The sequence below is a fragment of the Pelecanus crispus genome, chromosome 11 (assembly GCF_030463565.1).
Source record: "Pelecanus crispus isolate bPelCri1 chromosome 11, bPelCri1.pri, whole genome shotgun sequence".
Classification (NCBI taxonomy): Eukaryota; Metazoa; Chordata; class Aves; order Pelecaniformes; family Pelecanidae; genus Pelecanus; species Pelecanus crispus.
Window position 1 is genome coordinate 11,315,039 of NC_134653.1, and position 13,895 is coordinate 11,328,933.

Sequence of the window (13,895 nt, forward strand, 5' to 3'; positions counted from 1 at the left end):
GTCTACAATTCATTAAATACTTTGCTAATGATATGTTTATCATTATGCACCACTAAAAAAATGCCTTCCCTTTCTGAGTATTTTAACGTACCATTTTTACTGCCATACAGTTGGAAGTGTAATGTCATATTTTCCTCTGCAGTTGATTGTTTGCTGTCAAACAGGGCAAACTAGATGGCTCTGCAGAGCTCCATTATATAGCTCCGCTATACTGTGGGGAGTTGACCAAAAAAAAGGACTGTTGTGGTTTAGCCCCAGTCAGCAACCAAGCACCACACAGCTGCTTGCTCACCCTTCCCCGCAGTGGGATGGGGGAGAGAATCAGAAGAGCAAAAGTAAGAAAACTCATGGGTTGAGATAAGAACAGTTTAATAATTGAAATAATAATAACAACAACAACGAGAGAGAGAAACAAAACCCAGGAAAAACAAGTGATGCAACCACTCACCACCCGCCAACCGATACCCAGCCAGACCCTGAGCAGCGATCGCTTCCCCCCAGCCAACCCCCCCCCCCAGTTCTATACTGATCATGACGTCACATGGTATGGAATAGCCCTTTGGGCAGTTTGGGTCAGCTGGCCTGGCTGTGCCCCCTCCCAGTTTCTTGTGCACCTGGCAGAGCATGGGAAGCTGAAAAGTCCTTGACTAGCATAAGCACTCCTTAGCAACAACTAAAACATCAGTGTGTTATCAGCGTTATTCTCCTACTAAATCCAAAACACAGCACTATGCCTGCTACTAGGAAGAAAACTAACTCTATCCCAGCTGAAACCAGGACAGCATTTTTCTTTCCTCTTTGAGAGCTGATTTGTATTTATACTTTCAGCTTTAAGTGCACAGTCTGGAGCTTTGCAATTCTGTCCTGAACTCATGTTCCTGAGGCTTCCAGGCTCCCATCTGAAGAGCTGGGAGACCTTCACCAGAGCTGGACCTTCCAGGAGTTCCCAGTTCTACAGTGGGCACACTGACATCTTTGACACTCCTAGATCCATGGCAGTCCCCTAGAAATGCTGTCCTAACCTCAGAAGCCTCAAGCTTTGAGTATCTGACAACTTCCATTACAGGAACCAGGTTGTACAGTTTCCCAGCTTACAGTTTCCTGGTTATTTCCTCAAGGACTCTGGATATTTGCAGGTGAGACACCATTGCAATGTGCTTGGGATGGGAAAGGTGAATGGGGACATACAGTCACAGCCACAAATTAATCCTATCTTGCAGAAGAGTGTGTGCCACACCACGCTATACCAATGGGACAGCCGTGGTATCCCTCTTAAAGCTGGGCTTGGTATTTTCCCTGATGGTAAGTTATCTTATGAATCCAACAACCTGACGTGTATATTTATTGAAAAATATCTATCATCATACAACTACCTCCTCCTGTACAGCATCGCAAAGTGCATCCTATGTTCCTAGAGCAAGATACAATCAGGAAAAAAAAAGGAAGGAATTCACAGTAAGTTATATCGTATTGTTGAGATTGCAGAACTGAGAAAAGATTTATTACTCCTTTCCATGAAAAGACAGATCTTATCAGAAAACATTGGCAACAACAACTCTATTCATGAAAAAAAATCTGGGTTTGTTGGTGTTATTTCTTTGCACTAGAGTAACAGCTAGGTGCCAAACTCAGAGAAAAGTACTAGATGCTGTACATATAAGTAAACAGCCCTAAGAGAATTCCATGCTTAACCTTAGAGGAGATAAAATAGATAATACACAGTACAAAGACAAAAAGGAGCACAGAACGAATCAAAATTAGCCAAGGGTGATGCTCAGTGTGTGTCACTGTTGCCATACATGGCATTAAGCCACTGAAAAGTCACAGTTGATGCTACATTAGTGAGTTACTAGAAACAGAGATAAAATATTTGGTTGAAAAAGTAATTAAAATTTGAAATGAACTTTGTTCATACAAAGACAGCAATCATTGCTGCCTTTTCTCACTTCAGAATGGAAACACTCCACCTAAGCAGGCTTTGTCGTACGGTATTACTTTTTGAGTTTAGCCAGTAATGACAGACTGTCTGTTCCATGTTCCCACTTTGTGAGTCTACTACTTACTGCACTCATTCTAAATTAAAATGTAGGATTTCTAAGTTGGTTTACTGAAGTTTATTATCACCAAAGGAATTAACCTCTAACTTCTGCAGTTCTCATGTAACTTCATGTTGCTTCACTTTGCAGTGGTTGCATAAAGCCAGGCAATCAGCAGACCTACCTTTTTGTACTTTAAAATACCAATGTGCTGTGCATACCACAAAAGACATAAAGGTGAGAATCCTATCTGACCTCTGTTGATGTGTTATTGTCCTTAGAAGGAATATGGACTATAAATCTTTCTCCATGATGAATTTGACCTAAATTTGAGATTCTACCATTATGTCCAATACCCTATACAATGACCATTACTGGCTATCCCACCTCTACTACTAGCAATGGGTACATCAATGTCACAGCAGCAAAACAGAGATTTATGGGTTTTTTGCAAAGTTGGAAAAGGATAAAGGTTAAAAAGGCAAGTAAAGAAAAAGTAAGCCTGATTGGAGGCAAGAAAAAAAAACAAAACCAGGGATTGATTATGTACTCTGGACAGCTAACGAAGCTGTGGGACTGCTAGTATGAGTTTATTACCACAGCAAAATCAAGTTGTAGCAAACTTATCTACATAAAATGTAATTGTTCCTGGGATTACAAGTAAGCAAACATAATAGTGTAAAACGGTCTAAAAACCAGAATGGATCCATGGAGAATTTGGATGCTCTAGGTATTATGAGCACTCTGGAGAAGAGAGAGTCATCTAATAGTGTGTAGTGGGAATGTACATAGACAATGACCAATTTTAATTCTGCTAAGTCAATGTGGAGGTGGATTTGGCTTTTTCATAGTATTAGTTTAGCAATGTAATAATGACACAGACATTAAGCAAATACTGTGTGTTATATTTATAATACTTCTAGAGATAAAACAAGTTTAATGAGGTAAGTAACACTGTTTTCAGTAATTGCCTAAAGCAACCTAATAGGGCTTACTATTTAATGTCTTATATTCCCTATACATTAAAAAATCGCCATTCAGTATCACCTACATGGCAGAAATAACCACTCCCAAGACAGCTATCACAGGTGGAAGCAAATTCCACAGTTTTAGTGCAAGGTCATCCAATGTAGCTGACTTCAGGTTTTGCTTTCCATCTGGAAAGCCAGCAGTTATCAGGCACTGGCAGATTTCCCAAGGAGCGTTTCATGATGACAGTGAATGATATTTTATAAGAACTCCATGCCTTTTCTATTCACAGGCATAGGCAGTAACTGTTGGTGATAAGACCTCACCTATACTATTAATATTTAGTGGGTCAGAATATGCTAATACATTTTAAAATGCATGAATTTTGCACTACAAATGATTTTGAGGTTCCATTTTGATCTGCTCCTATATCATGTAGAGGTTTGAGGTTTTGCTGTCTGTCTCCTCTGTCAGCTAAACTGAGCTAACACATGGATTAGCCATTTTTACAATCGTGTCTTTCAGCACAGTAGATTTCCATGCCCCCCAGTGATAGGAATCCTAAACTGTTTCTGAACCCACACACAAGTATCCATAGCAGTAACACAATAAATGTTCAATGAACAGGATGCTGCCTGAGCAGCTCCCTCAGCTTTTGGGTCTGTTATCTTATCAGGAAAGAAAAAAAGGAAGCAGGGCAGGAGAATGAGAAAGGGAGGGAGTGTACATGTTCTGAAGTGGTGTGTTTGCTTTCCTTAACAGCAAAGACAGATTGAAAATTTACAGTTTGACCCAAAACTCTTTTTATAGAGAACATTTTAAGAAATGAGCTGAGAGAAGACTGAGAAGCAAATGAGGGGGAATGCTGGCTAGCTACAAGCTGATGCTTTTCTGTACATATTGTCTCCTTCATATCAATACATGCTGAGTCCTCAGCTTTTCTGAAAATAAACCCAGAAGAGCTGAAGATAGCATATGATGGCTTTAAGCTATATTTTAATTTCATGGGCTAGCTGGAGATGGTCACAACAGCTGCTGGCATAATCTTGTGAAATTTCACAATATCAGTAGCATAGAAGCAGAGATGCTACAAACAGCCACAATTGCTACATAACCTTGACATATCCTCAGGAGGTCCATCCTGGGCACTAAGTGAGGCAGGGTCTTGAGACAAAAATAGTATTTGATAATGTAATTACAGAGCAAATCACAGTGCATCTGCTTTGCTGTGACTATGGTTGCCTGAGCTAAAATGTGATTGCACAATGTAAATTGTGGCATTACCTAATTGAGGAAGGCTTGATTTTATAATGTGAAAATTGGTTCCATGTAGACTTTAGGTAATTCTTCATAGCAAGCAGGTATTCAGCTGGAAATAGTACGGACTTCCTGGATATGAAGTGTACAGTTGTCTGCAGCTGCCCTCCTTTTCTTTTTAAAGGAGGAAATAACAGCATGGAGCTAAGCAAAGGACAGGCTTACAAAGGCTGTTATCTGACTTGCTGTCGTGGTTTAGCCCCAGCCAGCAAGTAAGCACCACGCAGCTGCTCACTCACTCCCCCTACCCCGATGGGATGGGGCAGAGAATCGGAGGAGTAAGAGCGAGAAACACTCCTGGGTTGAGATAAGAACAGTTTAATAATTGAAATAAGGTAAAATAGTAATGATAATAACAATACAATAATGATAATAATAATAATATACAAAGCAAGTGATGCACAATGCAATTGCTCACCACCCGCCGACTGATACCCAGACAGTTCCCAAGCAGCAATCACTGCTCCCTGGCCAACCCCCCCCAGTTTATATACTGAGCATGACGTCACATGGTATGGAATAGCCCTTTGGGCAGTTTGGGTCAGCTATTCTGGCTGTGCCCCCTCCCAGCTTCTTGTGCACCTGGCAGAGCATGGGAAGCTGAAAAGTCCTTGACTAGCATAAGCACTACTCAGCAACAACTAAAACCTCAGTGTGTTATCAGCATTATTCTCCTACTAAATCCAAAACACAGCACTATGCCTGCTGCTAGGAAGAAAATTAACTCTATCCCAGCTGAAACCAGGACACTTGCAATTTGCACCAAGGTCTGAGAAACATCATGACCTGTTAATCAATTGCTTCAGCTGATTTTGCTTTCTTTATTTCTTCGTATTGATAAAAAGAAAACCAAGAATTATCAGAAAGCTGGCCTCTTTTAAAGTATACGCTACAAGATGAACTATTTCACTGTGGTATATAGCATGTGATCTGTTAAACAGGTGAGAGTTCAGCTGCTTCCCTTTTCAAATAAAAAAAATTCAGGGGACAGATTAAGAACATGCTGTCACACATCTAATTTTATTGAGCTCCACTCAGCAAAATTAAAAAGCTGTGTTCTGCAATAAAGAAACCTCACAAATCTGAAAATCAGACATGTCAACTGGAGTATCCTGTACTGTATGTTTTTGCTTCACTTCAGAGTTCCACGAAGTTACGCTGTTTAAATGTATCTTTGCTTTTAAGTACTTCAGTTTTTAGGTACTGAAATGAGGTCTCACATTATGTTTAGTACACCAGTAAGGAGTTTCCACTTCTATCTGCAAGGCAGAGACAAAAGAGCATACAAAAGACTACAAAGCAGAGAAAAGAGAGAAAAATCACATGTATTGAAACTGTATGGATATTTGTGGTCTTCACTTAAAAATTTTTGGTGTTTCATTTTTAAACAGGGTAAATCCTGTTTCCATTGTTCTCACTGAATATTCACTTCTGTATTTTGGGGAAGTTGTTCTTTAACACAGTGAAAGGCAGACTACAGAAATACCTGTATTTGTCTAAGAGCAAACACAGGGATTCCCCTTCAACAGTAAATTATTGTTCCGTCACTAAAAAACAATATGTATTGCCTTGTGGGGCTGTGGACATAATTTGTAGGCCTGGTATAGAGATGCAGACAAATTGCAACACCTTCTTAAAGGTATCTTCTGAATTTAAAAAAAAAATTTTGATTGATATTAGTACATACCTGACTTGTCCACCAGTCAGGAATAATGCAGTTTCTGGAAGCTGCTGGTAGATGTCTGCCAGACAGGTTAATTTTCAGAGCTGTGCCCCGTAAATGGCACTGAGCTCAGGTTTGGACCAGGGTACATGGCCGCCTTAGGTGTTGTACTTGGGGTGATCTGAGCAGTGAGTGTTTTTATTGAAGGACAGGTAGAGGACACATGTATTTAACAGCCCTGCATCCAAACATCCCCTGTTTTTCATGAAGACTCCCTGAGATGCACTCGCCAGTGCTCTGTTGCCTCCTACTGGAGCCAGGGACATTGGAGGTGGTCGCTAGAAAAACATCGCTTTTTTTGAGCACCTTAGCTGGCAGCCTATGGCCCTCTATGCCACACAGCCCAGCAGACAATAAGGGAAGCACACAGAGTTTGTAAGGAAGGAAAAAAATTCCTCAAAGCTGTTGCAAGAGGAAGGTGGGTGTCAGGGGAAGGGTCACTGCAGTGGCCCCACAGACAGGGCAGCCATTTTGTATTGTGTGGTTGAGCTGCCACAGAATGGCAGCCATTTTGTGTCATGCAGCCACAGAGCTCATTTCACCTGTGAGGGCAAGCAGTTAGCACTGCCTTGCATGACTGTGCAGTGGAAGGGCCTCTATGAAGGACTCCCTCTAAACTTTGAAGTGTGCCCCTTATGAAAGGAATTTTTGCTGCCCTTTCCCTTCTTTAACCAGAATCATAAACCTGCAGGCAGGTGAAGTCTCTTATCTGGTGACTGACTTCAGTATCATGTGAGTTGCTGTTGCTGATGTGGTGTCCAAATCTCTTTCTAAAGGTGGAAAATTTCTTCCTGAGGAGACTAACCTTTCTGTCAATGGCCTGGAGTGAAGATTGTGAGTAATTTTAATATCCAGTACAGCACAAAGCAACTTATTCACAGTGCGACTGTTGAAAAGGGGTGGGGGGAAATTCATAAACTAAAAAAACAAGCTTTGATGTTTTAACTCAATACTTAATCACAGAAATGTATGTGAAATTTGTTCAAATATAATTGAAATTTTCCTCACTTTAATTTTGAAAACGGAAAATCTGGGTCTGTTAAACTAATAGTATGTTTGATAGTCATAGGCTAACAGATGAGACACAGAGCCTGCTTGAGTATGTATAAGAAAAAAACCCCACATACAGTTTTGTATGTTTTTTGAACACTACTCTGTACCACTTTTTAAGTCTAATACTATTAAATCCTTTTATTTTTGAGTTTAATCCCACTGCCTGATTCTCAAATACTTTAGGAATTGCTTTGAAATAATAATGATGATTAAGTATCTGGCTTTTATTTCACCATCCCACTCTTTCTTTCACCCCTACAGGGTGACTCTTCTAAAGCTTTTACTGATGATGAACTGTTCAGTAAAGATTTTATTTAGATACTGAAGTGTTACCAACTGTGAATACTGTAATGTAACATTTGTGTAGTGACATCGGAGCAACATATTTAATTTTATCCCTTTTGTTGTCCTGTCCTACAGACTTCATTAGTCATTGGTGTCAGTTTGTTCAGTGGGGAGAGGGAATATGGACTTCATGGTATTACTATGGTAAAAATAGGGCCTCAATGCCTTAACCTTCAAAGCAAGGAAAGCTGTCTGTATTTTTGCTAAAGACTCCCTCATGTAGAGTTCATATTGCTTGAAGAGACATGCATGCTCTATAGATCACAGCTGAAGAACTGCCTGAAAGAATATTACATTATCGATGATCTCGCATATCGGCAGGAAAAGTTTTTACTGGTTCATGCACAGAAGTGTGAAAAATGCAAACAAACACCAGGTCCACTGAGCATCTAGACCTTGCTAGGGTTTTTTTTAAGTTGGGTTTGTATTTTGGTTTTGGGGTTTTTTTTACTGGCTGATACGCTAACCTGGAGCAGTTCTCTGCCAAATGCCCTTATTTTATGGCTACTGCATTTGTTTGGGCAAAATATTGATGTAACAGTTAAAGACAACACATGTTGTTGCAGAGCTGTTTCAAACATCAGTAATGTGAGTTTTATTATTATCCCATCTCAATCTTCTCTGTGCGTCTTCTTCAAGGAAAACAGTAATTTCAATTAGTCTTAGAGCAAGTTCCTTCCATGGATTAAACCTGCATCACTCTGACAGGGGAAGAAGTTGCTCTGATTACCATCAACAACAGGTCTAGCTTGCAGTGTTTTGTTTTCTTATTCCTGAGTGTGAATATCGTTAAAATACAGTGTCTGTTCTGTGAAGAGTTGTGGTAGTTGCTGGCGTGTAAGTAAAGCTGACAGGCTGTATGCCTCTAACAGGAGGGAGCCATGGCCACCATTAGGGCTGGTGATACACTCAGAGCACAAGCCCTCTAGCTTATTTCCTTTATTTTTATTATTTACTTTTTTTAAAGCATGGCTACAACGTACTTTGTCCTAGCTTTAGATCTGGCTACATATGAATTAAAAAAATCAGTAATACAGAGACAGACAGTAAGAAGAATGAACCATTACTTTTAAAAATGTAGCTAGAGATGTAAGCTGTGGCTGAATGGGTAAGTGATATGGAATTATTTCATTGCGTTCAAGCTTTTATAAGGACTAAAAAAAGCCCAGTTTAACTCAAAAGAATTTCTACTCTGTTGCTAACAGCATGAGGGGAAAAAAAAAGAATACAAACATACCACACATTTTCTCCATTACTATAGGTATGTTTTATCCTTTTGTTATACGATAAGCTAAAGCAGGTACAAGAACTAAAGAGATATGGTTCTCATTAAAGCTGGTCTTGAACTTAGTGGTCTGAGCATAGGTGTAGTACTGCTAGTTAGGAGCCACATGTTCAAAGTCGAGTCTGCCTTAAACCTGTCTGAGGCAGCTCAGTTTCATGCAGTTGGTTGTATAGGTCATTCACAGGGGAATCTAGTTCTGTCAGAGGAAAACAATTACTAAAATTCATGACCTACATATAGACTTCTGGTCTTGGGACACTGGCAATGCATTACTTCAGGAAAAAAAATGAAAAAAATTAATATGGCCACATATAAAGTCTTCCACAATATATCTATGAATTAGAGTTTATGTAAATTTGCTTAGTTAAACAGATAGAAAAATTGGACCACTGAGGTAACTGTGAGTTGTGCTGTTAATCTCAGCAAGAGGTCATTAAAAGACAGTTGTCATTAAAAGATGTTTGTCATTGAAGACAAATGCAACCGAGCCCCTCTGTCACTGTAAACTATCCAGAATGAAAGGCAGTAAAGAATAGGTGTTGCTGTATTACTTGGGCATCACTAGCAACATGTTTCTCACTTGTCAGGAATAAAATGTAAAAACATTTTTAAAAAATGAGATAAAGTCAAATAGACAATTTTTTTGACTCCTAAAAGCTATTAAGGGAAGCATGTTCTAATTCTGGAAGCCTTGATGAGTGAGGGAGTCTGCTTTTTCTTTCACACTTGATGAGCCAGTATGAAGAACTTGCCTGCATAAATGGGTTTAGAAAGATGGGAAGCCTAGACGGGGCTTGAAATATCATGATCAGTGCAGTCTTTGTTTGCAAGTAGAGTCCCAGTGCAGAGACAGATGCTATCTCACCATTTCATTCAGTGGTGTTAACAAACTGAATTTAACTGCCTCAAGTATTAATGAGCAGTGTCAGGATATTCTGCCACAGAGAAGGGAGCCGTCGGGCTAGAAAGCTGTGTGAATATCCCTGGAAAAGTGGTCATCTTGGCCTGGTGCTGCTGAAGGAGTGAGAGGGTCTGTGGCAGTGGCACAAACCTCAGTCCCTCTTGCTGAAGACAGCAGCAGCAGCAACAAGCTTGGCTTTCCATGACTTAGAAAAGACAAAAAATTGGGGCCATCTCTGGCATTTCCTGCCTCTGCCACTTGCCTACTTTGCTAATACCTAGGGCCAAACCTAGTGGAGACTTTGATGCTCAGAAGAGCTTTCCTCACTCAGCCAGTGAATGGCTGGGGAGTGCTCTGGGGTAGCTCTAGGCAGAGTGTGTTTGGATGATATCTAATGCAGGAAGAATACAGTTGCACAGTATGAATGTCAGTTATAGTCCCTTTTCAATAAGCCAGTTTCTCTGTGTTAAATTCATTACTCAAACACCTGCTAGGCAGTACAGAGTAAAGACTGTGATGAGTGTGAGCATGGGGGAAATGAAAAGAACAGACTGGATACAAGAACAAACAGAACAAGTGAAGAACATGCAAGACGATGACAAGCAGATGTCTTCCATGGCTCTCATTCACTGGGACAGTTTATTTCAGTGCTTTGTTTGATACAGAAAATGTCAAGAGAAGTGCAGGGTCAAGTGATGAGGCTTCTTCCAGGTTAAATTTATGTACAAGCCAATAACCAAGTAGTTATTTGACTACCAGGAGTGGGTGTGACAAAATCTTTCCTGTTTACTTTATTTGTACCATTACAGCATTATTAAAGGTCAGGGTCACTATTACCAGTCCTTATTTCCAAAGGTGTCTAAGCAGTGATTCTGGGCTGAAGTCTTGGATAACACTCAAAGACAGATGTCTGTGCTGTTTGAGGGTGAGGCTTTCAACTTCTGGCAGTGCAAGTCAGGGCACTGAAATTAACCTCCAGGTGTAAGGGTTAAAATACCAGTCCTGTCTTTGTATTTTAAAGGAAGACGACAGCAAGTGAGTCTTTTCAGGCTACTGTAGCTTCATTAATGCCAAGGGTCTGGCTTCAGCAGGTTTTACATCTACTGAGGTTCTTGGCCCGTCAGCTAAGGTCTTAGTTTCTGACCTCAGGTACTTACAGACAGACAGGACTTCAAAATAATATACTCTTTATTAATAAGTCCTGGTCTTCTAAATTCAGTGATTTAGGAATATAAATCCTATTGACTTCATCATCAGAACTGGATTAATTTCATTAACCTTCAGTGAGGCTCCTATGCCTGGCCCTTTTGGCAGTTTTGAAAAATCTCTCTCGGAGTATTACTATTTAATTTGATATATCAAAATGTGTTTTGTGTTCATAACTTAATGGCTTCCATTTAACAAATGTCAAATCTTGGCTGCTATTAGTCTAGAACACAGTGTGGTCTCTTGTGACATGAACTGTCTAAGACCACTAATGAAGTGAGGAATAAAGCCTGAATTAGGTTAGACTGTGGAAGCTCCAAATCCTCTGCCTGTTCATATTTTCTTCAGACAAATATCCTTCCCACAAAGGATTGAAGTCAGGTATAAAAATATGCTCTGTAGACACTTACTTTGCTAAAGTTTCCTTTTGTAAGTAATAGATCCCTTTTATGTCTTCTGCAAATCATGCTGAATAAAAAAGGTGCTGAATAAAAAAATTCATTTCCTTTGCAACTACAAAAATCATTTCCCAATGGCATTTTGCAAGTGTTCACCTAACTGGGATGCTCTTTATCGTTCTTCCTTCTAAAATGTCAAGCAGATAAAAGTCTTCTAAATAGCATTCTTTCCTATTTTGATTAATTTTGCATAGTGTTTTCCCAGAAGTATTGATACTTACATAAACCTGAGTTCTGATTCTCTTCTGACTAAGACTTCCCGAAGTCTCTGGATCTTTGCCATCTCAAGCTCAATTTCCTCAGGCATCATTGTTGTTTCAGCCATCGAAATGATGTCAAGTTGATCTGTGTGTGAAAGCAGAGAAAATGAATTAAGCTAGTCAAACTGTCTTAATGGGTTTTTTTAGGAATGTAAATTTAATCACAGAGCTATCTGACTATGGTGTAATTAATGCAAGTAGTAAAGAATATTCTAGCTGAATGCTACAGTGACTGGTTTCTCTATTGTTTTGCTTATTACTTTCAATGTAACCATTTTGAAGTGAAAGAATCCCTAAGCCAAAGTGACATTCGTTTTGTTAGTCACAATCTGTCGTACCTCTCAGGAATCCCAGCCCAGTACATAACTATAGCCACTGTTCCTTAATTGATATCACTACAGACTTTGAAAGAACAGCCATAGACTGCTATGAAACTCACTCAAAGCAATTACTTGCAACTCTGAAGAGTCCTATCTTGGCACAAGTGCAGGCAATGCAAACTGATGAAGGTTTCCCATCTTTAATTCTTCTAACTCTCCATGCCATTTCACCATCTCAGCTTGACTAACAGCTGAAGCCCAGACCCACTGGAGAGGAACCAGGGATGTGATCAGAAATTATGTAGGGCTTAATCCTTCAAGGGGCTGAGTGTTTCTCACTAGGGCATTGAAATCAATTGAGGAGACAAACAGCACTTTGTAGTAATTATTTGGCAACTGGTAAGGCCAGCGTCCTTCTATGATTATTTCTCTATAACTGATGTATTACCTCTTCTGATCCAGAGAGAAACAGGGCTATGTACTGTGTTCATTGAAGGTAGAAGGAACCAATTTATAGAAGGTGGATTTGGGAAGGAGCAACTTGGCCTCTGGGAAACCTTGTTCTAAGGGTTCACCATATTTGGCCTTCATTTTGAACAAGAATTTAGAGACTAAAAAATAGAGTGCCTGCATGTTTTGGTACCCAAATGGAGACATATTCCTGAAAGCAGGCCTGTTTCAGCTGTATTGGTTTAAAGAAGGAAAATGGAGAGGTCAAAATGTACTCAGTGTGATTATGCAGAAAACAGGAGACAAAAAGTATCAGAAAAAAAAAAAGCTGTTCGATTAATTAAGAGGAGATGAATTCCGAAGTCCCTCATGACAGACTAAGCACAAACAGCTGACAAGAATTTCTGACAGAAACTTGGAGTAGGAATGAAACTACAAAATCTCAGCAAACACAGCCCCTGCATAAGCTTAGTTCACAAAGACCTGTTCTCCCAAAATGGAAGCAAAGTAATGAAATTCTATAAGATATAAAGAAAATATATTTTACTTATATATAAAAATATATAATTTTTTTCTAAAAAGTTATCTGGCTAGTACTGTCTGTAGGTTTTAGCTTCAGTTCATAATGAAGGAAGTAGGCAAATACATATTAAAAATCACTATTTTTTTCCAAGATAACAGAATCCTGAGCAAAAAAGTGACACAGATTTTGAAACGTCTTTCATGACAGAAGAACCATTTCTCAGTAGTTGTCTTTAAAACTCAGTTTGCAAAACTGGTTGGTAAAGTAAGGCTATCTTGTGTGTCTGAACACGCACCTGCTGCCTGTAGAAGATGGATTTTCCTATTAGAAATCATTGTGTTTGTTGTGGTATATTTAGTTGAGCTATAGCCTAGATGTCCTAAGAAGTGTTGTTCCAGCTGTGTCATCAATGGCTAGCTTCACACTGTAAAGCATGTGAGTCTTTTGAAATCCCAGCCACTAACTTAGATGTTGAAATAGAACCTAAAAACCTTGGAAATTCTAGATCTGTTTGAGGAAGGTTGAACACCATTGAAAATGCCTTAGGGACTGTGTGCAGCCCCACCCTTTCCCTCCCCTCACTCCCTTATCTGGGGGTGTGGGAAAGAGGAACCACAGCAAAGTCTTGAACTTAGTAGCAGAGTACCTAACGTGCTGTGCTACCACTAACAGATGGGCAGAATTATAATTCAATATTCACTAGATCAGACATCATTATCAGACATCAGTCAAAAGAAACTAGAACAAAGATTCTGTAAGTATAGTTTTGCCTCTTGTTGCTTTTCAGGGTTGCTGAGTTATTTTAACTGCTTGCAGCATAATTAGCTTTGGTGCAAATTTATTTTCCAAAAGTATTTAAGCAGGAGATAGGAAGTTATTCTGATGCTACCATGAATTAAAGCCAATAATACTGGTAATTAGAAAGATAAGCCACAAATATATTACACATACATACATAGTTTAAAATCAGTTCTCAAGAGCTCAGAAAGGAAAAAAAAAAAGTAACTATCTTATTTCCACTCTGCAACTCTAGCTGTAAATGCCAGTGT

The 13,895-nt window shown here is 39.4% G+C and overlaps 1 protein-coding gene across 1 annotated transcript in view; it reads right to left on the reverse strand.

The window, feature by feature from the left end:
- BMERB1 (bMERB domain containing 1) overlaps positions 1 to 13,895 on the reverse strand; it is a 50,582-nt gene that overhangs the window by 13,102 nt on the left and 23,585 nt on the right. Inside the window, exon 2 of the mRNA XM_075719379.1 lies at positions 11,515 to 11,638. Within this exon, the coding sequence (XP_075575494.1) occupies positions 11,515 to 11,638 (124 nt within the window). The remainder of the gene's footprint in view (positions 1 to 11,514; positions 11,639 to 13,895) is intronic.